The sequence below is a fragment of the Onychostoma macrolepis genome, chromosome 21 (genome assembly GCF_012432095.1).
Source record: "Onychostoma macrolepis isolate SWU-2019 chromosome 21, ASM1243209v1, whole genome shotgun sequence".
Lineage (NCBI taxonomy): Eukaryota > Metazoa > Chordata > Actinopteri > Cypriniformes > Cyprinidae > Onychostoma > Onychostoma macrolepis.
This window is the reverse complement of record NC_081175.1, coordinates 27,321,611-27,349,545: the sequence shown is the minus strand read 5'-3', so window position 1 is coordinate 27,349,545 and position 27,935 is coordinate 27,321,611. Positions and strand designations below refer to the sequence as shown.

The 27,935-nt window shown below is 36.0% G+C and overlaps 1 protein-coding gene across 4 annotated transcripts in view; it reads right to left on the bottom strand.

Moving 5' to 3' along the window:
• dym (dymeclin) overlaps positions 1 to 27,935 on the bottom strand; it is a 95,463-nt gene that overhangs the window by 12,080 nt on the left and 55,448 nt on the right. Inside the window, exons 14-17 of one of the 4 annotated variants that reach the window (XM_058757674.1) lie at positions 21,604 to 21,709; positions 8,525 to 8,731; positions 3,385 to 3,498; positions 467 to 2,719 (exon numbers count right to left, since the gene is read on the bottom strand). In XM_058757674.1, the coding sequence (XP_058613657.1) occupies positions 2,687 to 2,719; positions 3,385 to 3,498; positions 8,525 to 8,731; positions 21,604 to 21,709 (460 nt within the window). In that variant the 3' untranslated portion in view covers positions 467 to 2,686. Of the gene's footprint in view, positions 1 to 466; positions 2,720 to 3,384; positions 3,499 to 8,524; positions 8,732 to 14,242; positions 14,816 to 21,603; positions 21,710 to 27,935 lie in introns of those variants that run through there. The other 3 variants (XM_058757672.1, XM_058757673.1, XM_058757675.1) reach the window with 3 other exon arrangements.

Here is a 27,935-nt window from a genome sequence, read left to right as displayed (position 1 = left end):
CAATACTAGGCATTTTCAAAATCAACAATAGACAGAAGAACCCACAGACAGTCATCATTTGCAGTCTTTCATAGAAAAATGTATAACTTATAATTATACTTATAATTAAAAACTATTTGTAAATATATGTATATTTGTAAACTATATGAAAAGTATACAATTATATATTTAAAAACGTTTTGTAACAAAAGACTGTGGTTTACAAATATATGCATTTATGTACACAAATTATTGTATATTTTTAAAAAACAAATGTGTCAAAATATGTATTTGTAAAATTAAGTATATTTGTAAATTATATAGTTATAAATATTTTTTTTTTTACAAATATATACACACACGTACATACATATAACCCCCCCCCCGTTTTTTTGTTTTTACAAATTAATGTTTTTATGTGTGCGTGTCTATATATACTATACTTTTATTGGATAAGAATTTAAAATGGGGGGAAATATCATTATAAAATAAATGTTTTTCTCAAATACACATTGGAGACAATTATTGGCACCCCTAGAAATTCTTATGAGTAAAATATCTCTGAAGTATATTCCCATTCATATTCACAATTTTGAGCACTCCAGGGTGATTATGAACATGAAGTTATCCAGCCATGGCTTCCTGTTTCACAGAAATATAAATAGGAGGGAAAACAAAGCCCAAATTCCCTTAATCATCCATCACAATGAGAAAAACTAAAGAATATATTTCTGTTGTGCAGCAAAAGATAATTGAGCTTCACAAATTAGTGAAGTGGCTTTAAGAAAAGAGCTAGAGCAGTGAAAATTCCCATCTCCACCATCAGGGCAATAATTAAGAATTTCCAATCAACACGAAATGTTAGGAAACTGCCTGGAAGAGGGCGTGTGTCTATATCGTCCTAATGCACGGTGAGGAGGAGAGTTTGAGTGGCTAAAGACTCTCCAAGGACCACAGCTGGAGAACTGCAGAAAATAGCTGAGTCTCAGGGTCAGAAAACCTAAAATAAAAAAAATTGTCAAACAGCAGCTACATCAGCACATGTTGTTTGGGAGGGTTTCAAGAAAAATTCTCCTCGCTCATCCAAAAACAAACTCCAGCATATTCAGTTATCGGACACGACTGGAACTTCAAATGGGACTGGCTTCTATGGTCAGATGAAACTAAAAAATGAGCTTTTTAGCAGCAAACACTCGAGATGGGTTTGGTGAACACAGGGATAAAAAGTACCCCATGTGTACAATGAAATATACTGCTGTATTTTTGATGTTGTGGGCCTATATTTCTGCTGGAGGTCCTGGACATCTTGTTTAGACACATGGCATCATGGATTCTATCAAATACCAACAGATAAAAAATCAATAAGTGACTGACTCTGTTAGAAATCTTACAATGGGCCATGTTTGGATCTTCCAACCGTACAATAATCCAAACACAAACCTCAAAAACAACACAAAAATGGGTCACTGAGCACAAAACCAAGCTTCTGCTGGCCATTCCAGTCCTCTGACCTGAACCCTATAGAAAATGAGTGTTGAACTGAAGAGAAGAAGCACCAACATGGAGCTGGGAATCTAAAGGGTCTGGAGTGATTCTGGATGAAGGAATGGTCTCTGATCTCTTGTCAGGTGTCTCTAACCTCATCAGGCATTATAGGAGAACATTTAGAGCTGTTAAACTGGCAAATGGAGGTTTCAAAAAGTATTGAATAAAAGGGTGCCGTTAATTGTGGCCAATGTGTATTAGAGAAAAACATTTATTTCATAATGATATTTCCCCCATTTTAAACTCTTATTATCCAATGAGAGGTTAGATTTTTGTGAATTTTTTAAATAAAAGATCAAAAGGATTAACAATGCAGATTAATTTTCACAGCCTTCTTTGATCATATTTACCAAGGGTGCCGATATTTTTGGTCATGACTGTATATACATTTTTTAATTAATTGGTTTACAGATATACATATTTTTCACTGAAGGTTGAACGTTCAAAGACAGGCCCAAGCCACCCATCTGAATGTGTTTGAAAGGGGATGAATTCAAAGACATAACGTATCTGGGCTGATTTTATTGTGAAAACAGCTGCTTGAAACATCAAAACTAAACACAAAGACATCTAGATAAACTAGTCAGCCACACTCAAGTGTTACTGGAAAACAGATCTGGTCTGTCTGCTACAATGCCGCTTATTCTTCATCCACACCAAGTAAATTGTATAACATTGTAAACCGCCATATCGCTCAGCCTTACAAAGATTCAGTGACAAGAACGTCTTGCTCCTCATAATGCTGTTCACACTGAGATGATCAGACAATATCCATCAGCCCATCCATGAGCGATCGTCCTCATTCATCTGCTCATTAACATGATGGATGCCGTCTGTAAGATCCGAAACACTGAACATGTGAAAGAACACGCAATTAAATGGCGGACCAACGGCACATACCGGCCACTTTTCCACTGATTTAGGGCGATCAGAGAGGATTGTGGGTAAGGATGGGAAGGTAACGAGACGCGTGGTGGAGATTTATTCCGGTCTTTCAGGCCGTATATCAGAGACAGATCTGTGTGATTTCCTGTTCTTCTGCAGATGTCATTAGCGCGTGTGTTATAAAGCGTAATGAATGGCCCTGGAGGAGTCGTTTGTGATAATGAAGACGAGGCCTGACCCGCTGCCAAACATGATCGCTTGCGTGTTCAGACACCCGCTACTCGCTGCATATCAGACACACTCCTTCCTGCTGCCGATCAGATCAAGCACAGCTTATTCACCAACATGCAGAGTACAACATATGGCAAATAAATAAATAAATTAATAATCCATATATAAATATAGTATACAAATGTATATTTGTTTTGCAGTATTAAATTAAAAAAGTGTGTGTGTGTGTCTATATATAAACATTCTCTAAAAAAACACTTTTTTTAAAGGACTAAAAATGCAAATTAACTTTTTTCACTCGCTAAATTAATCTAATACTACTGTGTGGTGTTTTTATTTCAATGGAATACTGCAAAACACAAGGTTGTTCAGAAATATTTATATTGCTGATTATTTATTTATAAAATCTTTATTGATCATTTTTACCATGGTAACACCTGATGTACATGTGCACAGATAGCAGTTGTGTGATACAGTCAGCTGGTGAATTATTAATCCAGCGTGTCTTAAAAGAATTTGTTTTCCTGTCTCTAGGAGGAAGTGAAATGTCACGGTTCCATATTTAGACGCAGCCAGATATTTTGTTTTGAAAATGGAACAAATATCAGAGTGGAGAGGTCAGAGGGGTGGAGAGGTGGAAAGCGGGCCGATGACGCCAGATAGACAGCGTTTGTTGGCTTAGAGTGTTTCTGTGAAGTTGTGAATGCATTAAACATGCATCATCACTAACATCTGTGTGCTTACCTTCAGACGCTCTTTAGGGAGGGCCGCCGCACCTTTCTTGATGACCTCTTGAACTCTCTCCACTGACAGGTCACTTCCTGCCTGCTCCAGTCGCTGGCTGAAGAATCCAATCACCTGCCACACACACACACAGTCAACGCCACAACATCAGTGCAATGACAGGAATGCTGTAAACACTGAAATTATGATGTTTGCACAGAGTGCGAGATACAACATCCCACAATGCAATGTGTGTGACTTGACCTTCAAGCTCAAGAGTGATGAATGAATAAAAAAAAACAAACAAAAAAAAACATCAAATGACTTTTAACATCTCCTGGACCCATCTGAGTGTCATTTGAGTGACATTTGGATACAATCAAACATATTGATTATCTATTTATAATGTAAGTTTAATTTTTAATTGCTTAAAATATACATTTTATATATAAAATGTAATATATATATATATATATATATATATATATATATATATAACAGATTAGAATATCAATTTATATATAAATTAGTTTTTATATACCATTTTTGATCAATTGAAAACTATTTATTTCAAACATTAATATAATAATAAAATTGACTATCATATTAATTGTGTTGCGCTAATTAAAATATGGATTTAAAAAATCAACAAAAAAATCACTTTATACAAATATTCTTGAAATAAATTTATTTTTTATTTTTATCATTTTAATCTATGAAAATATCAATTTTACATACAAAATGCAACATTTTAATATATGAAACATATCAATATTATACATATAGATATAATTTCTTTATTTTTAATATTATATACTAATATTACCTTTAATATATTAATGGAGATTTTGTGCTTAATCCCACCTAACATTAAAGTTTTCAAATATATTTTTATATTGCAATAATTTCACGTTCAATCTTCAAATTAATATACAAACAACATAAAGACAGTATATTTTTAATATTTGTTTAATGGCATCTCTTTTTTATGACTGAAGGCCAGTATCACTGATACCATACCAATTTCTCTATAAAATTGAAATTGAAGTTATCAAACACTAAATACTAAATTAAATATAGATGAATCCTTTAAGCTATAAAAGTTCTTTTTTCCCCCTTTTTTTTTTTTGTTTTGTCATTTGATTAGATTAATATGCATCACAGCAGCTGGTTATTAGGTTGTTTTGGCTGTTATTTCTTTAAGAGCCGTCGCTGCTGAACACGACGCAGATCTGACACGCATCATATTTTCTCTCCTCTTTTTACCATTTCTGACACACTTCAGGTCATAAAGTCTCTACTAATGAGCTGACGAGTTGAATCGGGTGTGTTGAGTGAGACAGTGCTGGGTTGCTCCAGGACAGTTTTGAAAACCATTTCAGAGACATGTTCTTAAATGTTACTCATATAAAATATATTACATGCACACACAGTTTTAAGGCAGCTTTAAACGCCTTTTTGGTAACATCATGGCTTAACTGACCATGACATTGCAATTGAGCATGCGCTGCGAGCACAGTACCGTTTCCGCACTAGTTTGACTCGTGTCTCCCGTTTGATGTGGTCGTAAAAACATTCTGCGATTGAATAAATGCACTTCTTGTCAAGAGAAAAAGCGACAGAAAGAGCAGTTGTGAGTGGGGTGGCCAACCTTAGGCTCCGCCTCTGCGTTAAATATTTTTAACGCGTTAAACTGAAAAAAATAATCGCCTGCGTTAACGCGCTAATTTTGACACCACTAATAAATATATATACACATATACACACACATATACATATATATATATATAAGGGATAATCAACAGCTAGCTGTGCATTAAAGATTTGAATGCACGACGTGGAGGCGAAGAACCACCCGACGCGCAGCGGAGTGCATTCAAATCGTTTAATGCACAGCTAGCCGTTGATTATCCCGTTTATGCCATGGTCATTTGCCAGCATTCACATATTAAAGATGTTAATAATATTTGTGCTGCAATATTTGACCGGAGCGATAAAAATTCAACTGTAACTGTATGGTTACCAATGTTTATAGGAAGCGCATTAATATAGAACGTGATTAAACTGACCTGGAACTACCTGCAGTTCAACGAATTTAATCAACACCTGCCAGCCAATCAGAATCGAGTATTCAGACAGACCAAGGCATATATGTATATATATATATTTATATTTATATATATTTATATATATATATATATATATATATATATATATATATATATATATATATATACACACATACATATACATATATATATATATATATATATATATATATATATATATATATATATATATATATATATATATATATATATATATATATATATATATATATATATATATATAAAAACACACACACACACATATTCAAATATCTTAGCAACATGCCAATTTCAAATTCTACTGGAATCAACTGTGATCTTCGTATATGTATTATACAACAAATACTGTATATATTTCTGACACATTTGGATGCCAACAACGTCAGTGTAATATACTGTTTGTAATACTCACTTTCAATTTCTTAATTTTGTGATTTTCACATTCTATATTCAGTATGCAGTATATAGTACATAGTGTACAGTATACCAGTATTCATTCAGCCTCTCTTGGGTTTTGGATGAATATTTAAAGTGATCTGCGGATGTATTTTATTCTGCGGTGTGTGTTTAAGGCTGCAGTGAGTCATGCAGTATTAATGCACCAGTGTGTGCGTTTAAACAGGGAATTTACTTCCTGACTTCTGTAGATTACCCAGAAACCCCCTGGGCTACTACAGCACAATATAACTGCAGCAGGTCCAGTGCAAATCTCTGCATCTACAGCATATGAACGTTTGCACTGAGGGCTTTGTTTTGAATTACACAGATACAAGAAAAATGCTTCTAAACAAATGCGAAAGCTCTGGTCCAGTCCAGTGAGCTGCCTACCTAGGCAACATAATTAGGCATCATAAGCACAGTACTGTGGTAGTATAATGGTACAGTGATGGTAACAGATGGTAGTACCATGGTAGGTTTTTTTTAATCGTTTGTTGTTGTTAAAAGATACGCTGTTTTGAACAAATTCAAAAGCAGTATTGCAGGTATACTTTGCAGATGACAATCCCACAATGCAAAATGTCAATTATGTTTTATTCATAGCTAAAAAGTATGAATACAAAACAGTTCCATCTCATTAAACATCAACTATTTCACTCAATATTTATGGTGTACCATGTGTTTTGTGCACATTAAAACACTGCTTTTAGTGTTTATATATAATATTTAATAGAACAAAACATCATTTTATATATACACATTTATTTTATATAGTTTTTTTAAAATAATTCATAAATTAATTTTTATAGATAATTTATTAATGTTTATACATGAATTTTAATTTTATATTTTAAACCATCAATTACATACGTTTTGAATTAATTTAGATTTATTTTTAATTGCTAAAAATATTGAGTTCATACATTTTTATAAATCATTTTTAATAGATAAAGTATAATTTTATTTATAATTATGTTCATAATAAAATTATAAATAAATAAATTACATAAATATATAATAAAAATAATTCACTATATTAATCTATTTCTACTGTGTGAAGAGTTTATTTATTTATTAAATATTGCAAAACATGTTGGTTTAGAAATATTTATTTTGCTGATTTTTATTTATAAAATCATTATTTATAATTTTACCATGGTAACAATGTATTTTCATATATAATTTTAAACAATTACATTATAAATTTTATACATAAAATTTGTTTTTATACTTTTAATAGATTAAAGCAAATATAGATTTTAAATATAATATTTTATATATTATTTTAATGTACAAATATATTAAATAATATATTTAATACTTTTATAAATGTCTCGTCAATGTTACACTTAACTAGAATCAACTGTGAGCTTGTATGCTTTGCATATTTATACTTCATTATTTGTATGACTCATGAGAATTAGCATTAACAGAGTTGCTGCCTATGGAGAATGTTTCATATCAGTCACTTGTAGGGCTGTGACGGTGGCAGATTTTTACCACCGCGGTGGTAAACTGGACCAACTACAGCCGGTGGCGCTGTGTTATGATAGATTATATATATAAAATTTTGAAACGTAAAAAATAAATGAGGCTCGATCATCTATTACCAAACGTGTGTGTTTATTTTAGCACTTCCGTCAGTGAACACGCAGCCTGCAAAACACTAAAATAAATATCAAAGAAATAATACAGTTACAAAGGAAAGTAGTCTTAAATAAGAAAGTTAAATGCACCCTGCACGCAAGCGGCACGGTGAGACACAACAAAATACTATAGAACCCATTAGAATCAGTGATGCTGTCTACACTGGATGCGGAGCGATACGACACGGCAAATCCCTCAAAGTAAACTGCCTCGTCCTATTTATGACGTACTGACACAAAGTTCAAATGTCCTGTAGACAGACTCAACCTGTTGTGTTGCGACGCGGTGTCCGGTTTAGACACTGTTCACTGCTCTGCCACCAAGCAAGCGGGCGCGTTACCTCCTCGTCTGCACGTGATCTCTGTGGAATAGGAATCGCGGCGCATGTTGCCACATTTCTTTTTAGCATTTGGCCAGTTTGGAGAAAGCCTCACCAATAAAAACCTGACCAGACGGGCGTTTAATTGCGATCACGTGAACTTGAAGACTCTTGTACAAACGTGGATGGGTGACATAAATGGAAATGATTCCAGATCGGCGATGTAGCATTTGGTTTCCCAACAAGGTCCATCACTCAACATGAAATAAATTTGCTGAATGCAGAATAAACTGTATTTTCCTGCGCTCAAACCTGCCAATCTAAAGGAAACGCCATATATGGCGTTTAAGGTAATTTGTGAATTAGCATAGATTTACAGTAAATATATTACTACTGAATAAAACAATTTGCAACTGTTACTATTATTACACTTGTATACAAAAGTTTGTATTATGCTTGTTATAGAGTGTGTGACGTCACGTGCACTACCACCGGTGGCAATAGACGGTTGTCACGGAAACCGTCACAGCCCTAGTCACTTGTAAAGTTCAGTTTCAGTTAGGATGCGGCCTTAGAAGGCAGCGGTCTATGTAGACACTAGAGAGCTCACTAGGGTTTGGAAGAGAGCAGGAACACGGTCACGTCTCACCGTGTCGAGGTTCTGCATGATGTCTTGGAAGGACGGATGCGATCTGAACTGCTCGAAGAGCTCCCGCTTGTAGAGCAGCGCGTACAGCAGGTTTGGGTTGTAATGGAGCGAGTTACTCAAACAGGAGTTTATGATCTCCAGCATCATTCTGATCACCTCCTCAATGACGTTCAGATCCTGAGCCTGAGGGAAAAACACAGAAAATGACTGCTGCTGAGTCATGATGCTGAAAATACAGATTTGATCACAGCAATAAATTACATTTTACTTTATATTCACATAGAAAACAGCTATTTTAAACTGTAATAATATTTCACAATATTACTGTATTTTTGATCAAATAAATGCAGCCTCGGTGAGCAGAAGAGAATTCTTTCAAAAACATTAATAAATGTTACTGAACTTAAACCACAAATACACCTTTGATAATCAAACATGCTGTTTATTAAGGCCGAGTACAGCACACTGTGTGTGTGTGTGCGCTAAATGGGTTATCGTTTCCCTGTGCTCTGCTGCAGTCTGGGCCGTAACACTTTTTCTGGGTCACACACAGGGGCAACACAACTGCATCATCTCTGTCTTTCTGCCTCTTCATCTCTCTGTAGCCACGACATAAACATTTCAAGCATCATATTTAAGCATGTTTGATGCCAGGGCTGTATGGATGTATAGCGCGCGCGTGCGTGTGCGTGTGTGTGTGTGTGTGTGTGTGTGTGTGTGTGTGTGTGATGTTATCAGCCTTAACAGACAGTCTGGAGTCACTGTGTGACCACCAGCCTTTACATCAGCAGTTTGTTCAGTGCAAACCAGAAAATCACAGACACTGGCCCTGGGGTTAAAACAGGGCTAATTGTGATTGTAAAGCATTATATCTTATAAAAATAAAAAGTACATTATATACTATAAAAATTATATATAAAACGAAATGAAAAAATTTAAAAGGAAAAAAAAAGAAAGAATAAAAAGAAAACATAAGAAAAGCAACGAGAAGGAAAGTATATACAAATAATTACAAAAATATTAAATAAATTAATAAAGTACAAAATTAAAAGAAAAAACAAAAAAAAGAACAAAAAAGAAAAAAGGGAAAAAGAAAGAGATCAAGAAAAAGAGAATAGAAAAGAAGAAAAAGGAAACAGGACAAAAGAGATACCAAGCATTTCATAGTCACAACATAATATGCTATTATACGGTTTAAACATTTTAACATGAACTGGTATTATGCATTATAACTCTGACAGCTGTTATTTATAGAAGATATCTTTACAACTTATTTTATATACATTAAGTCTTAGCAAAAGATTCTTCTCTTCAGTGACAATGCATTTGACAACTAAATGATTCAAAAGCACATTTTTTGATTCTTTTGAGAAAGAAAGACTTCCATGTACTGCAGCATGTCACGTCTCTGAAGAGCCTTCAGTCTCTGACCTGTGACCTTCTCATTTCCTTTTCTTCCACTGTCCTTCTCTACAGACTCTCTGCCTGCAGCCATCGGCCTCCTCTTCATGTTATTCATCCGTTCCTTATTCTCAACACTGATGTCAGTTTCTGAACCACAAATCTCTCTGGACAAAAGCAAGTCAATGGAACAGAATGTGCAAACGGGTTTCCATAGGAACACACACACACACACACACATACACCACATCAAACGCTCTTTGTGTGGATGCTAACTGAAGTGATTTTAGGAGATGACAGATCAGGAAAGCTTGAAAAAGAGCCCGGGATTGTACAAAAACACAGAACTTTATGGATTTAGCTTCAATGACTGACAAACAACCGCAGTGTCGTTTAAAACACTGCAAAGGCAATTCAACTCCTGGAGGATAATACAAGAAAACTGAGTTTAAGATACAAGAATAACGAAAGAAACAAGAGAGAGAGAGGTAGGGAGAGAGAGAGAGAAACCGAAAGAAAAGTAAAAGAAAAAGAAAAAGTGAAGAAAAGCAAAGAGACTGACTCATCTTACTTTAATCAAGTCCGTTTCCCTCAGCAAACACTGATAGTCCTTTTCCACTAACGCAGTTTGAGTGCTGGTTCGGAGCCAGAGCCTAGTTTCAAATCGGTTCTTTGTCTTTCGACACCCAAAGCACCAGCTCCGGACCAGGACAAGTGGTTCGTAAGTAGCACCAAAACACTGCTGGTCTAGAAGTAAGAACCGTCTGTGTCAGGGGCTGGGTAGGTTCGCAGAGCCATGAACATCAATAGCAACGCAACATCCGCCATTGTTGATAGTGTGTTTAGGCTCGCTTGGGATGCGTCGATGCCGTGGGAGCGACTGGAAAGCAGATGACTCTTTACGCCTTTGAATCGCTCCCCCGACCCACGGTGCTTTGGTGTCACACGCCGCTTTGACCACGCAGTGCCGACGCACCCCAAACAAGCCTGTTGTGTTTGCCGCTGCCGTGCTAGCGTTGCTAGGAAAGATGAGATGTATTCAAAACCTGGCTCTGTGGTGGCTCTCTAGCCCGTGGAAAGGCAAACCGGTTCTTAAAAGGCTCGCCAGTCGAACCACCTTTGAACCAGCACCCAGTTCATGCTGGTGGAAAAGAGATTGAACAAACACCAGATCAGATTTTACATTGTGCTTCCACTGGAAGCAAGAAAAGACGCCCTAGGTTAAAGAATTCCGCTTCTGAGTCAGAGACATACAGCACTTGCGTAAAACACCTCAGACTGAATGAGTCTCACAGCAGCACCAGTGACGGGCAAACGCCAGCAGAACGATGGCTTTACTGGAAAGACACCAGGATTTGGCAAGACGGTGGCCTTGTAAACCTGCTCCATGATTACTGCGGTTAGTGCTCTGTCTGAGACTCACGCAGATGAATTCCTCTGGAAACACACACACACACACACACACACACAAGTAAACTGCCTTTCAGTGTCCCCATACGCTACCATCTGTTAATACCTGAACACTGGAGACAGAAAAAATGCCATTCTTGACGTCAGGACACGAAAGGCAAAATCTGACCCCAACGCATGATGCAGGAAAATGAAAACATTCTTATATCAGCTCTCCCTGCAAACTTAGTCTCAGCCTCAGACGTCACGCCCACGGAACGTCTGATGCATACGGCACAGAAAAGTGGAAACAATTCAAGAGTTTCAAAGTCGTCATCAGATTGGTTGAATTATACAGGATTTCCGGGAGACATGCGTGTTGCGTTCTTTAACATTCCGCCTGGAAACAAAGTTGCTGTGTCGCCAAACCCCCTCACGAAACAAGAAAGCCGTCGTGTTTACAACTGTGACGACGAGCGGATAAACTAAATGCTGGATTTTCACAGGTATTTCACAAAGTTCGCAGCATAGAATCTTTAAAATATGTCCGAGAGTTTTACACACTGGTCTGTTATTGTGTCGACATTTCCATGCCCCGAAACGTGGCGCTGAACGAAACGAACTGTGATTGGTTGTTTGAAATGTCGGTTAAACAGCCTCATGGGCGGGCCTTGGCGAATGAAAGCAGCCATGCATTCCAAACCTTCAGCCGTCAGTCTAAAGGTCTGGTTACGCGAGACTATGCAAACCTTGACCTCAGTGTTGCTGAATTAAAGCTGAAATGTGTAGCTTTGGCGCCTCCAGTGGCAGCAAGCAGAACTGCAAAAATAATCACTATTTCCAAACAGGTTTCCTGAAAAACCTGCATCAAGTACAGAGGGCTTGCAATACTTCTGGCCTTAAAACTAGGGATGTGTTGCACCAAACAAAATGCATAAATTAAAATACAAAAATGGAAAGAACGAAAGACAATTCGCATTATAATCTCATTCGGATTTATTTCAATGGTCTGAATGTTGAGTTTGCATTTGTTGCGTTGATGAAATCAGCCCAGGCGAAAGCCTCCGCTCTGGGTCGCGTTCCTCACACCTTCCCCAACCAACAGACGGAGGAAATTCCTGCCCCGGTTCCCATGGCGACCCCCTACACGTCGGAAAAGATCTGCGGACGCAGCAGTCGGGAATATTAACGGGGTAGGAGACCGTCGCCACCGTTATTAACCAAACTTAAGTAGATGCTTATGAAACAAACACACAGGACGGGATCAGACCAGACCTGGAAATACTCGTCTAGACCTGCAGTTCGCAACAAATAGGTCGCAGGTCCGTTCAAACGGGTAAATGACGCTGCTACATGATGTTCAGAGTAAAATGTGGGCCGTGAAGCAAAGCCAGTGAAGAAGCACTGGGAAAGCAGATCAAACTACAACCTAGAAAGAAGCTGGAGGTGTCTAGACAGAAACAGGGAGTGATAATTAGACGAGAAGAACGTAGGAGTGAATTAGGGATGAGAGGATCTGCTCTACAGTACAGACTAATGAGATTACACACACACACAGAAAGAGAGAGGGGAATTCAGGTCAGATGTTAATGTGTGAACAACCTGACTGTGTGGAAAGGCAGACGGATTTTTAACAAACCTACACATAAAAACACACACACACACCCACACACACATACACAAACACCTTCTTCAGACTCAAAGCGCTGCAGTAACTAATTTAAGGCTCTTCTAATCATCTAGTCTAATCATCTACACACAGACATGCTGTGCGTCATCAGCAAGGTTACATATATCAGTGTTGGCTAATATCAGTCTGATTTTTAATCTATCTGTACAGACTACTGTCCAAACGTTTGGGGTCAACTGCTTTTTTGTAAAGAAATTATTATTTATATTCAGCAAGGGTGCAGTAAACTGATCAAATGTAACAGTAAGGACATTTAAATGTCACAAAAGAATTATTTTTCAAATAAATGCTGTTCTTTTGAACTTTCTATTCATTAAATAATACTCAAATCACGGTTTCCACAAAAATACTGGGCAGCACAACTGTTTCCAACACTGATAATAATCATAAAAGTTTCTTGAGCTGCAAATCAGTATATTAGAATGATTTCTGAAGGATCATGTGACACTGAAGACTGTAATGATGAGTAATGATGCAGAAAATTCTGATTTGCATCACAGGAACAAATTACATTTTAATATATATACATATAGAACAGATTTATTTTAAATTGTAATAATTTTTCAAAATTTTTACTGTATTTTTGATCAATTCAATGGAGCCTCGATGAGCAGATGAGACGCTGAAAATCTTACTGAACCCAAATTTTTTAATGGTAATGAATACAAAAATTGTGTTAAACAGTTATCCAGTTACCTCTGCTGTATAATATAACAATTTGATGCCTGATTTCAACTGAAGCATGTAGAACATGGGCTGTAGCTCCAGTGAGAGCGATGTTTATTTGAATCAGTCCAATCAAGTCAATATAGAGTCAGAGAAACTAGGATAATATTGGTAACTAAAACTAAAACCATAAAAAGAACTGTTAGTTGAAATAAAATAAAGGTTAAATGAAAAAAGAAAATATTTAAAAAATGTAACATTTTATTTCAGCTGATTACCAAGGCAACATTTCTCATTTCCATTCTGTTCCATTCAACTGAAAAAAAACAAATAAAAATAAAAACAAAAACTATATAGGCATATTAAAAAGAAACACAAACTTACAAAATATCAAAAACACAACATTACTAAAACTCATTTAAATCAAAATGAAAATAGAAAACAAATGTAAAAAAATATAAAAATAAAAAAAATAAATAAAATAAAAATAAAATATAAATATAAATACAAATATATACACACTAAAATATAGTTTCTCAATGATGCTAAAACAGCACTGCAGAGAAAGATGGTTTCGAAATTGAAATCAAGTGTGCGTGCACTGAGAAACAGACAGAAAGGAACAGGAAGTGCACATGCATCCAGTTCCAGACAGTCATTAGTCATCCAGTGAGAGAGATGTCTGTGTGCATACGTGCATGAGCGCGTGTGTGTGTGTGGTCTAATGATCAGCTAATGACTGTGATGTCAATACCGTCTAAGCCAGAAAGAGGCAAACTCACATCTCCATGGTTACAAACCCTTACAAATCTCAAACAGAGGTCAGGGGGGAGAGGTCAGGGCGAGAGAAGCAGCCGAGAGAAACATGAACGGTCGGCATGGCAACAGTCAGGTAAGTCACAGAACAAATGGAGATTCATCTTCAAGGTGAATCAGACGCTCTGCAGAAACAAAGCGAATCTTTTAGTGCTTCTCTGAGATTTGAACACGGCTCTTCTGATTTACACTACCCGGGTTGACTCATTATGATCAGCTGGATTACATATTGGCTTTTGGAGGACAAGAACCATTCTGCGTTCAAGAAAACGGCCTCAGCGTCGCCCGTCTGTAAACACTCCAGCTGCTGCTGCGGCCATCAAAAGAGCCTTTAAACGAGAAATGAGACGGGCATCACACAATCGTGAGGAGACAGATGGAGAGGAAAAGAAGGGCATAGGAAGAGATGAGCAGAAAGACTGTGTCTTTAGGGAGACGGTAAATGGGTCGTTTTCTGACCTGTATTAAGACACGGAGACATCCCATAATCACGGCACAGAGAACAGCACCAGCAGACTGACTCTCTTTGTACAGATCAAACCATAAAAAGTGTTATTTAAATTAAATTATTTTTAAATCAAGTAAAACTTCAGCTAGTGGCCATTGCAACATTTCTCATGTTTAACAAAATGACTAAAACTTTAAAATGAATATGAAAACATAAAATAAAAACTAATTCTAATTTAAAAAAATAATATTAAAAAATAAATAAAAATACAAACTAATTCATATTAATATGAATAAATATTAATAAAAACTATTAATAAAATAATATTAATAAAAACAATAATAGTATCTCAATGATACTAAAATAACACTGGTACAGATATACAAGTGAAACCTACAGAGAGACAGTGTCTAAAACTGAAACTAATTTAAACCATTAAATTGTTCCTTGAAATAAAATAAACATTAACTGAAAATAAAATTATTATTTTTATTTTAAATAAAAATATTTCAGCTAATTGCGAGGGCAGCATTTTCACTTAGGTTAACTTGGAAATTTGAATTTTTTTTACCTAATTCAAAGTAGTAATAAAAACTGTAATAGTATCTTAATGATACTATAATAACACTGGTACAGAAGTGTGAAACATCCCAGCACTGATGGAAACCGCAGGGCATCTATGAGACCCAGAGGAACATGACGAGATGCCACATATGTGCTGCAATTCTAATTAACACTGAGAGCCGTTAAACGCACACACATTTACAAACACATCTAACACACATCATTAAATATGTGGTGCACAGAAATGATGTCACATGGGTTTATGCGTTCATTACAATCACAGCTTATAACTCATTTAGATTTACCACATGCGACAATTACTGAGTCACTCAGATATAAATAAATATCTGAATACGTTTAATATCCAGTGAATATGGCCCAGAAGTCTCTACAGAAATTTCTCAGGCTTCTAAAACATTTCAGGAATTTATTTATTTATTCTTCTGTCAAGTAAAGAACACCAAAAATAATTTAGTTTTTCCAAGCAGTAACGGCTTCAAGTTACTAATACTAAATGAATCTAGAGCTGATGTGTGCATATCGACTGCTTTATGTTCATGAAAGCAGAGCTGGCGATATCCATTTCATCAGATGTTATAAAAGCTCTATGTACAGACACACATCTGCATCTGTTCCCATAGAATGAAGGAAATCCCATGGCGATAACAGTGACAGCAGACGAAAACAGTGTGTGCACGAATGTTGTTTGTCTTATAAGATATGACAGAGGAAAGGCTTACAAAATCAAATGTAGTCTAAACTGGTGCTTGATAACCGCAGTTTAGGACATCCTTCCCATAAAAGTCTGAGAAACAGACAGAAAACACAAAGCCAGAGCCCAATCATGCCATTCGACTGAAGAAAAGGCGGTTCTGGGAAAACTGGCAATGCACAAGCCTGTTAAAGCTGCTGCTGGGATAATGTCCTCACAAAGTCCGCTTCACACAACAACAACAACTCAAAAGGCCAAAAAAAAAAAAAAAAAAACTGCACAAAACAAAATTGCTTCCATAAGTGCAATAATGACACTTGAAAACACCCAATGCCATGTGCATTTAATGGACCAATGCTCTAATTGTCTGATTCTAATTGTCACACTGCACAGCTATTTAATCACTTTATTTTGTCTGTGCAAAAAAAATAAATAAAATAAATCTAATCATTTAAATAACTACTTACTCAAATAACTTAGGAACACTTCATCAGAGCTGATGGCATATAAATGAATAGCAATAATAATTTACATTTAGTCATTTAGCAGACGCTTTTATCCAAAGCAACTTACAAACGAGGACAACGGAAGCAATCAAAATCAATAAAAAGCAATGATATGCAAGTGCTATAACAAGTCTCAATAATATATATATATATATATATATATATATATATATATATATATATATATATATATATATATATATATATATATATATATATATATATATATATATATATATATATATATATATATATATATATATATATATATATATATATATATATATATATATATATATATATATATATATATAAAATTTAAATACTATAAATTATATATTTTTAAATATAGAAAGCAATTTATCAGTATGAATTCTGTTTAAATATCTTCTAAAGCTTCATTAGAGGTCTAGATGCATTATTATTATTATTATTATATTAATGAAAAGCAATAATAATAATAATAATAATAATAATAATAATAATAATAATAATAATAATAATAATAATAACAACAACAACAACCAGAAAAAACATTTTTTCATACTCTTATGTAGGGGTGTCCCCGAATAGTCGACGATTCAATGCTTCGATTCGAGGAGCCTGATTCGACTCCCAATCTCACAGTCGAATATTCGTGGGGTTTTATGATCATGCCATTTTGGCTATATGGGGGTGCTCAATGTCTGATTTCACATAGAACTACCGGTTTTCTCCCAATAAGTTAATATACAGCCTATTATTATAATGCTGTAAATAAGAATCTGAAAAGAAAAAAAAGCTTTAAATAAATATTTTAACGTGCGTGAATAAATCCAACCACCCCTATAGATTTAAGTTTCACTTTCCATAATCCGTGACCGACAGAGGAGCATCTTGGCGGCAAGGATTTAAAACTTTTGAAAACAGTGAAAGACTTTTTTTTTTCCGATCAGGTAGAATACAAGTGATTTCAAAACATTTCAGCCGGTTTATATATATCGTGTACATATTATTTATCTCGTATAAGACGCATTTGGTTGAGTCGCTGCAGTAAAGCGCTTTATTGAACAGTGATCTCTTCAGTGCGCAGTGCGAGCAGGACAAACAACTATGCAGAATAGTAATAACTATGACTGGGACTGTCATATACACATAAGATTATAATGAGAACACTATTATAATAAAACGCTGTGAATTTTTTGAGTTTAGTTCCCGTGTTTCTGCATGTTGTTGTGTCAAGAACGCATAATGAAGTGTATTTTATATGAGATAAAGGAGTTAAATCCAATTGATTAAAAACCTTCTATCAAATGATTAATTCTACTGGTCATTCAGCGCGCGCAGCTCAAAACAGAAATGCAGAACATTAATAACCGTCATATACATAACGTTATAATGAGAGCACTATTGTAAAAAAATGTTGTGAATTCTTAGGGTTTCGCTGACGTTTAATGTTAACTATCTTTTAATCAAAACATAAAACATTATTCACTCCGTTTGTATCTGCGAGGCGTCCATTACACATTTTCCCTGTGTGTTAACGTCAGTATTTATGACTGTCGAATGTCTGACTTGACTCTTGGTAATGTATTTTACCCCGCCCCCAAACATATGATTCGACTATCAGTCGACTGTCAGCAAGATTCGAAAATTCTGATTCGACTATGAAAATCCTTAGTCGGGGACACCCCTACTCTTATGCATTTATTAAAATGTATAATATTTTATTACTATGAATTTGATTTACTATTAATTATATTTTATTACTATGAACTTCTGAACGATTCAAGATGGCATAAAGATGCTGAATCAAATGACTCTGTGTGTTGAAATATGTTCTCAAAAACCAGGAATAAGACTTGTAAATGAGGACCACAATGCACTGTTTGTTTTTTGTGGGTAGGTCATGCAGTGTCATCACTGAGTGGATGTGCGGTGGAAACTGCTGGAAGAGGGAGTGAAGATATTCAGACAGCCTGAGAGACAGATGGACAGACGAAGAGGAGTAGATGTGAATGGAAGGCGAGAGAGACACAAAGCAGGGGTGCGGGGCTTAATCAGGACAGCAGACAGCAGTCTGACCCACCCAGACACACAGCAGACATCTGTAAGGCTCCGGCCTCAGGCTGTTTGTGGAGCAAACACACACACACACGCACACTCTGAAGACTCCCCACCATCTCACACGTCATTTACATCCCTATTGTCCCACACACCCCACCCCCTCTCTAGGGAGCATCAGAGCAGGTTGGCTGCTGCCCTCTAGGGTCAAACCCACTGACCTAAATGACCTGCACAAAAAGCCCCTCCCCCTTTGCTCCAAGCGCCGCCCTCCCTTTATGTCTACTAAGTGTCTTTATGTCTAGAAGGACTGTCTGCTGTCTATAGACACACACACATTTGGGCATGTCTTTATGCAGATGTAGCACTAACAAAACTCTAAGATCATGTCAAGTTTGCCGTTTACGCCTGGTATTAACATCCGATGATCCAATCACAAGCCGAGGCCAAGCAAGCATGTATCGGCAGGGGCTTGATGCTTACCTGTCTCCCAAGGAGCACGTGTGCTCCTAATTTGAAACATTTAGTAAAGGAATATATACACAAATTTTTATATATCATTTTAAAATGAATCATAATCAATCCTACAAATTTAAAATAATTCTACTCATTAACTACTACTTTTACTCAACTTCTGAAAGCTTGTGGTGACAATTATTAGGTGCTTTAGGTGTACAGTAGTACATAGTAAAGTTAATTCATTCATTAAAAAGTTACATTTATATTTAGTCATTTAGCAAATGCTTTTATCCAGAGCGACTTGGAAATGATGACAATAGAAGCAACCAAACCAACAAAAGAGCAATAATATGTAAGTGCTGTGACAAGTCTCGGTTAGTCTAATGCAGTACACATTGCAATTTATTTATTTATTTTTTGAATACATTTTTAAGAATAAAAAGTACAAGGAAATAAAAAATAGAAGGAAAATAGAATATAGAGCTAGTTTATTATTTTTTAATAAGAAGAATAATTAAAAAGAAAACAAGTAGGTAGAATAGAGTTAATAATTAATAATAAAAAAATACCAATAATTGATTTAATATTATTACTCATTACTAATATTATTTAAAAATACACAATCATATTTTACATTTACGCATTTTTACATTTACAAGCAAATGCATTGGTTTTTAAATACCTCTGCTTCAAATTGCATTTTTTTTTTTATAATTATGTATTTTTTTATAGTTTAAACACTGAATAAATTACAAAATATAGTTTATTGTGTAACTGATATATCATTAATAACCAGAAAATAATATGATCTGCATAATGCGGGACTTTTAATTATAAACAAGGCAAAATACACCTGGACTCTTATTTTGAAAAATCTTTACTAATTTATTCACAGATGTGGCAGATAAACTATGCGCTCTTACAACAGTCTAAAACATATTTCAATATTAAAACTGTAAAGTAAACACTAACATAATTCACCAGCAGTAAATCTTAAAGGGGCGGTTGACTTTTTTTTTTCTAGGCTTGATTGTGTTTGTGTGTTAATGCTTCGTTTGTTAAAAAAAGGCATTTTTCACATAATTTACCTTTATTTCACACCGCTCTGTCCCTTCTCTGATAAACGCGCTTTTATGAAGCCCCTCCCTCAGAAATACACAATGGGCTCTGATTGGTTAGCTGGCCCAGTGTGTTGTGATTGGCTAAACCGCCTCTAGTGTGCGTCAAAACGTCCCGCCTCAGCGGCATGTGCTCCGGTTGTATTGTAAACAATGGCGTCGTCTATATTGCTTATCAGTTTGAGCCCGATTGAGACGCAGAGGATATTAGTGAAGAGGCTCGTGCAGAACCTGTGCAAACACGGCTTTTAATGGTAGGCCTATGTTTTTTGTTTGTTGTTGTCTCATACTTTTAGATACGCTGTTATTATGCTACTGCTTATGTTAGCTTTTAATATACGGTTTTATCCTGATTAAAGCTTTAATACAGTACGGAAACCGCATGCGCATCCATGTTTAACGCTTGTCATAGCTGTGTGAAAATAAGTGTATAAATGGAACAGCTTGTTGGAGCTGAGCTGATCTGAATGAGAGAGAGAGCGAGAGAGAGAGAGAGAGCGAGAGAGAGAGAGAGAGAGAGAGAGAGAGATGCAGAGCAGGGCGACGCGAGGAACAGGATTGAGAACCGATGCTTTAGAACATTGATTTTGAAACTTGTGAATCCATTAGAATCGTTAGAAGTCAGAATCGCAATTCATACAGTATATGAATAGCTTTTTACGTGCAGCCCTAGTTTTCTTCCTCTTCTCTAAAGCAGCGCAGCATGGCCTCGTCCCCTTCGTTGCATGTTCAAGGGGGCGGGGTTTATTTGGGTTTATGATGTCACTAACCCGGTATTATTTTGTTGTAGTCCCTTACCAGCTGTTCGCTGTAGGCGATGCTATGCTAATTCTGTAAAAGACAATTTCTTCCTTTGCTTTGAACTTTGAGCTTCGTAATTTTGCAGATGTTGTTTATGCTTACACAGCTACATTACACACTAACAAAAGTTAAAAAGGTGAAATTGTATTATATGACCCCTTCAAGCAATTTCTTTTGGCATAAATGCGCAGTATACATTGATCGCCAACTGTTTGTGAAACCATGAGCCTGTAGGATGTGCAATGGTGGTTCGTTTTCACATTTTTTTCAATAAATCATAGAAATTTGACATTTGGCTTTTCTCCAGCTCTAAATTTAAGACCTCTGAAAATTAAAATGAAGACTTTTGATATACTCTTTGGGACTTTATAACATTAAATTTTGAAAAACTGAATTGAAGACTTTTGGTGAATCAGGGAATTGACTCACACTGATTCACAGTGAATTGATTTAAGGATTGACTCACATAGTCGGGCAGAACGGTCGTGTCATCTGCTCCCAAAGGCCCACGCAAGGACTGGGTCGCCTGCTCCAGAACTTTATTGTGCTTCTTTGACAGCAGAGCAAACAAACTGAGAGAGAAAGACAGACAGAGAGAGAGAGAGAGTTATAACCACAAAGCCTTTCTTGAAATCATTTCTTGAGATTATATTCGCCTCGTCTGTCACAGTATCAGCAAGAAATCAAAACAGCATGTCACAGTGATGAACGACGCTGTTGCAGCACTGCTGCGTTTATTGTGCCTAGCAGATTTTCAGACGTAAAAGATCGTAATCTGCACATCTGGCTACGAGATTAAGAGTCACAGCAGAGAAACTGCATTCAAAGGCATCGCAGGCGACGCTGCACTTGCTAAGACTGTTCAGAAATGTGTTAAGATACCTTGTTTTGGCAAAAAGTCAAAGGCAGAATGACTTGCATCCTTCCTGAAGGCAATCCCACAATGTATTGTGCTGAGATTTGAGAAAGATAAAGCAGCAAAAAGTTGTAAAAATTAAAAGACTATTAAACTATTATTTTATTTTATTTATATATATTATATAGTTTTAGTATTTTTTTTATTGCTATTTAGGTTTAACTTATAGTATATCTTAAGTTTTAGTTTATATATATTTCCAGTTAGTAATTTTAGTGCTTCAACAAACTTACTACAGCCAGTTGCCAAGGGGCTGCTATTTTTTTAATATATAGTTTTTAATAGTTTTACTTTCAGCAATTTTTGTACTTTTGTAATTTTTGTTTAACCTTTTTTTCTCATTTTCATTTAAGTTTTTAAAGTTTAGTTACATTTTTCATCTAATATTTATATATTATTTTAGCTTTTGAATAGTTTTAGTCGATGATGATAACCCTGACTGAAACCAATATTGGTGTCGAGTCGCTGCTTGTCACTGATTAGGATCCATGACGGCTATAACAGTCACGTAGGCCATTCACAAGCTTTTGTAACTGTGCTCTGGTTTCAGAGCTCTTTTAATGAAGCTTAGGTCTGTACAGTATGTAATTTGGGTCAGAGTTTTCTCTCAGGTCTGGGCATGAGGGCTGGATCAGAAAAACCTCCAGACTTGAGCTTCTCTAGGAAGTTTTTAAAATTCTACTTGACAGAAAAATGGGTCACATTTTAGACAAAAGACTAGGACAGCATGAATTACAGAATCATTTCTGCCTGGGTCGGGGAGTTCAAATAAACAACAGAAAGCAGGCTAAAAGTTTCCTACAACTTGAATTGTTTATATGATTTAATTTAATCAAATGTCTCAGTCACAACTAAGTTGCCTAATTCCAATACAGCCTGAGATTAACCAGTGTTGTTCTAGTTAAATAAAACTAAAACTACTCCTTTTTAAATATATATTAGCTGAAAAATGTAACTAAAAAAAACAAACAAAAAAACAACAACAATTAGAAATGTTGGCTTGGAAACTAAATGAAATAAAACAGGTAGGTTCAAGTACTAAAAGTACTAAAATTATTTTTAAAAAGCTAAATGGAAATATTTTTTAAAAACCTAATAAAAAAGAAAAAAAGCGCAATAAAACTACTAAAAATTAAAATAAAATGAAAAAGTAAACATTTTAAAACAATTTAAAATAATAATTAGTACTATAATAAATAGTAAATAAATACTATAGTATCAGTAATTTATTTTTATTGCCATGTCAGCATGTAAGGCTATCTTCATGGCAAAAACTTAAAGAGTTACATAAACAAAATAAAAACCAAGCAAACACAAAAATACAGCAGTTAAAAAAAAAAAAAAAAAATTTTTAAAATTAAAACATAAAAATTCTAAAATCTTTTCTGGTAAAATCCCACTAAACAGTCCCTGAGTGAGCATAATTCGTTAAAAAAGTTTTCTACTTGCATTAAAACCAGGACAGTTCCAGTATTTAAAGGGGTCATCGGATGCCCATCTTCCACAAGTTGACATGATTCTTTAGGGTCTTAATGAAAAGTCTATAACATACTTTGGTTAAAAGTTCTCAAGGGTAGTGTAAAAAAACCTTTTTTACCCTGTCAAAATCAGCTTTGTTTTCAGCAAGCTGTTTTAGTCCATGTTCCTTTAAATGCTAATGAGTTCTGCTGACCCCGCCCCTCTCTTCCGTGGGGTGACGAGCCGTTCTCATGAGACTGTTTACTTTAGCAGCGGAACTTGCTAACTAGAACTTTATTAGGAAAGGCAATTTGCAAAGATTCATAAAAGAACCTTATACTCACTTCTGTAGGTGAAGCTGGATCACGAATGATTCGCGCAAACAGACGCATTTAGGTAGATTGGGGGCACATTCCCTTCAAAAACAAAAGTAATCCACTGCACCTTCAGCAGCTCAGATGTCAGGAGTATATGACGACTGCTATGTTCATTATTACAGCCAACAACAAAACACCTCAATAGCTTAGGAGTCATTCTTGTCTACATCTGCTCCAGTGGTGAAACAATGGTGGACTGTTCACAGCACACTCAGGGCGGGTCTAAGGTAAAACGCTACTGTCAATCAACAATCGTTGGAGCATTGGTCATCTGAGAATGGCTTGATACGAGAAAGGGGAAATGATTTAACGAGATTAAAAAAAAAAAAAAACACTGGGTGGTTTATCATTACAGGTTGGTTGTGTACACACTACCAACACACAATTCAGTTCAAACAACTTGTAAAAGTGCATGTCGCATCCGATGACCCCTTTAAGGAAATACAAGCACCACTTTCCCACTGAGTGTGTTGCAGTGCATTCTGGGATTGTCAGATGCTGTCTAGGTAGGCAACTTACTAGGTCGTCATGTTTAAAGTCACAAATCATACTCGCATGCATACATATACCCACATTAACACCTTTCTGACCTGGTTTCCACCTAGTAAGTGTGTGATAATAGCCAGGCTAAGATGAGCCAATCAGAGGCCTTATATGTTAAAGGCAGTGTTAAACATGAATCTTGGGTAATGAGTTCCCTCACCATGGTGACCTTCAAATCCTTCTCGTCTGCCTGAGTGCGTGTGTGTATGAGTGTGCGTGTGTGTGTGTGTGTGTGTGTGTGTGTGTGTGTGTGTAAGACAATGGAAGTGCTGCACATGTGGGGTGATGGAGAGTAGCAGGCATGATGGGAAGGATTAATGTCTCTCATACTGATGACCTCATCAATCACTAAAGGCCGGCACATGCTTTGAGCTCTAACCATATGAAGCTGTCATATAAAACACAAACACACACACTTATCTACCATCCACTCTCATAATCCTTGAGTATATTTGGAATTGCATACTACCATACTACTTTTACTAGAAATGCAGTATTAAAACTATGGAAATGTTCAAAATGTATAAATGGCAAAGTAATTCCAGACCCATTATATTATTGGACTGTTAAATATATTAAGGTATATTGTAAGGATACTGCCTACTGTCATGGCCAAAAATATCAGCACCCTTGTAATTCTGTCAGAAAATGCAACCCTTCTTTCAGAAAATTGTTCCAATTGCAAATGTTTTGGTATTCACATGCTTACTGTTTTTGTTTGCACCACAACAACACAAAACAGAAGAAAAGTCAAACTTGATAAAATTTCACAGACCTCAAAAATGGACTGGGCAAAATTATTGGCACCTTGTCAAAATTATAAGAAATAATTGCTTTAAAAGCATGTGATGCTCCTGTAATTTGTATTTAGTAGGGGGGACCGCGAATAGTAGGCGATTCGATGCTTCGATAGGAGGAGCCTGATTCGACACCCAATCTCAGTCGAATATTCGTGGGGTTTTATGATCATGCCATTTTGGCTATATGGGGGTGCTCAAATGTCTGATTTCACATAGAACTACCGGTTTTCTCTGAAAAAGTTAATATAACAGCCTATTAAGATAATGCTGTAAATAAGAATCTGAAAAGAAGGATGCTTTAAATAAATATTTTAACGTGCCTGAATAAATCCAACCACCCCTATAGATTTAAGTTTTACTTTCCATGCGTGACCGACAGAAGCATCTTGGCGGTATGGATTTAAATCTTTAGCAAGACATTTCAGCCATTATATATATATATTAGAATATCATCAAAAAGTTGATTTCACTAATTCCATTCAAAAAGTGAAACTTGTATATTATATTCATTCATTACACACAGACTGATATATTTCAAATGTTTATTTTTTAATTTTGATGATTAGAGCTTACAGCTCATGAAAGTCAAAAATCAGTATCTCAAAATATTAGAATATTTACATTTGAGTTTGAATAAATGACCATCCCTACAGTATAAATTCTGGGTATCTCTTGTTCTTTGAAACCACAATAATGGGGAAGACTGCTGACTTGGGGATGATCCAGAAGACGAACATTGACACCCTCCACAAAGAGGGTAAGTCACAGAAGGTCATTACTGAAAGGTGTGGCTGTTTACAGAGTGCTGTATCAAAGCATATTAAATGCAAAGTTGACTGGAAGGAAGAATTTGGGTAGGAAAAGGTGCACAAGCAACAGGGATGACTGCAAGCTTGAGAATACAGTCAAGCAAAGCCGATTCAAACACTTGGGAGAGCTTCACAAGGAGAAAACTGAAGCTGGAGTCAGTGCATCAAGAGTCACCACGCTCAGACGTCTTCAGGAAAAGGGCTGCCAAGCCACTTCTGAACCAGAGACAACGTCAGAAGCATCTTAACTGGGCTGTGGAGAAAAAGAACTGGACTGTTGCTCAGTGGTCCAAAGTCCTCTTTTCAGATGAAAGTAAATTTTACATTTCATTTGGAAATCAAGGTCCCAGAGTCTGAAGGAAGAGTGGAGAGGCACAGAATCCATGTTGCTTGAAGTCCAGTGTGAAGTTTCCACAGTCAGTGATGATTTGGGCTGCCATGTCATCTGCTGGTGTTGGTCCACTGTGTTTTCTGATGTCCACAGTCAACGTAGCCATCTACCAGGAAATTTTAGAGCACTTCATGCTTCCTTCTGTTGACAAGCTTTATGGAGATGCTGATTTCATTTTCCAGCAGGACTTGGCACCTGCCCACACTGCCAAAGGTACCAAAAGCTGGTTCAATGACCATAGTGTTACTGTGCTTGATAGGCCAGCAAACTCGCTGACCTGAACCCCATAGAGAATCTATGGGGTATTGTCAAGAGGAAGATGAGAGACACCAGACCCAACAATGCAGATGAGCTGAAGGCCACTATCAGAGCAACCTGGGCTCTCATAACACCTGAGCAGTGCCACAGACTGATCGACTCCATGCCATGCCGCATTGCTGCAGTAATTTAGGCAAAAGGAGCCCCAACTAAGTATTGAGTGCTGTACATGCTCATACTTTTCATTTTCATACTTTTCAGTTGGCCAAGATTTCTAAAAATCCTTTCTTTGTATTGGTCTTAAGTAATATTCTAATATTTTGAGATACTGATTTTTGACTTTCATGAGCTGTAAGCTCTAATCATCAAAATTAAAAGAAATAAACATTTGAAATATATCAGTCTGTGTGTAATGAATGAATATAATATACAAGTTTCACTTTTTGAATGGAATTAGTGAAATAAATCAACTTTTTGATGATATTCTAATTATATGACCAGCACCTGTGTATGTGTATGTGTGTGTATGTATGTATGTATATGTATGTATATGAGATGAATGAGTTAAATCCCATTGATTAAAAACCTGCTATCATATGCTTCAATCTACTGGTCATCTTCAGCGCACGCAGCTCAAAACAGAAATGCAGAACATTAATACTGTCATATACATAACGAGAGCACTATTGTAAAAAATTGTGTGAATTCCTAGGGTTTCGCTGACGTTTAATGTTAACTATCTTTTAATCAAAACATAAATCTTCCTCTGTGTGTGTTAACGTCAGTATTTACGGCTGTTGAATGTCTGACTACTTGACTCTTGGTAATGTATTTTGCCCCAACCCCCAAACATATGATTCAACTATCAGTCGACTATAGGCAAGATTCGACAATCCCAATTCGATTATGAAAATCCTTAGTCAGGGACACCCCTAGTATTTAGACACACCTGTGGCAAGTAACAGGTGTGGGCAATATAATAATCACACTTGCAACCAGTTAAAATGGAGAAAAGTTGACTCAACCTTTGTGTTGTGTGTCACACTGAGCATGGAGAAAAGAAAGAAGTGTAAAGAGAAAAAAAATTGTGGAAAAAACATGGACAATCTAAAGGCTACAAATCCATCTCCAGAGATCTTAATGTTCCTGTGCCCACTATCATCAAGAGGTTTACAGCCCATGGCACTGTAGCTAACCTCCCTGGACGTGCACGGAAGAGCAAAATTAATGAAAAATTACAACGAAG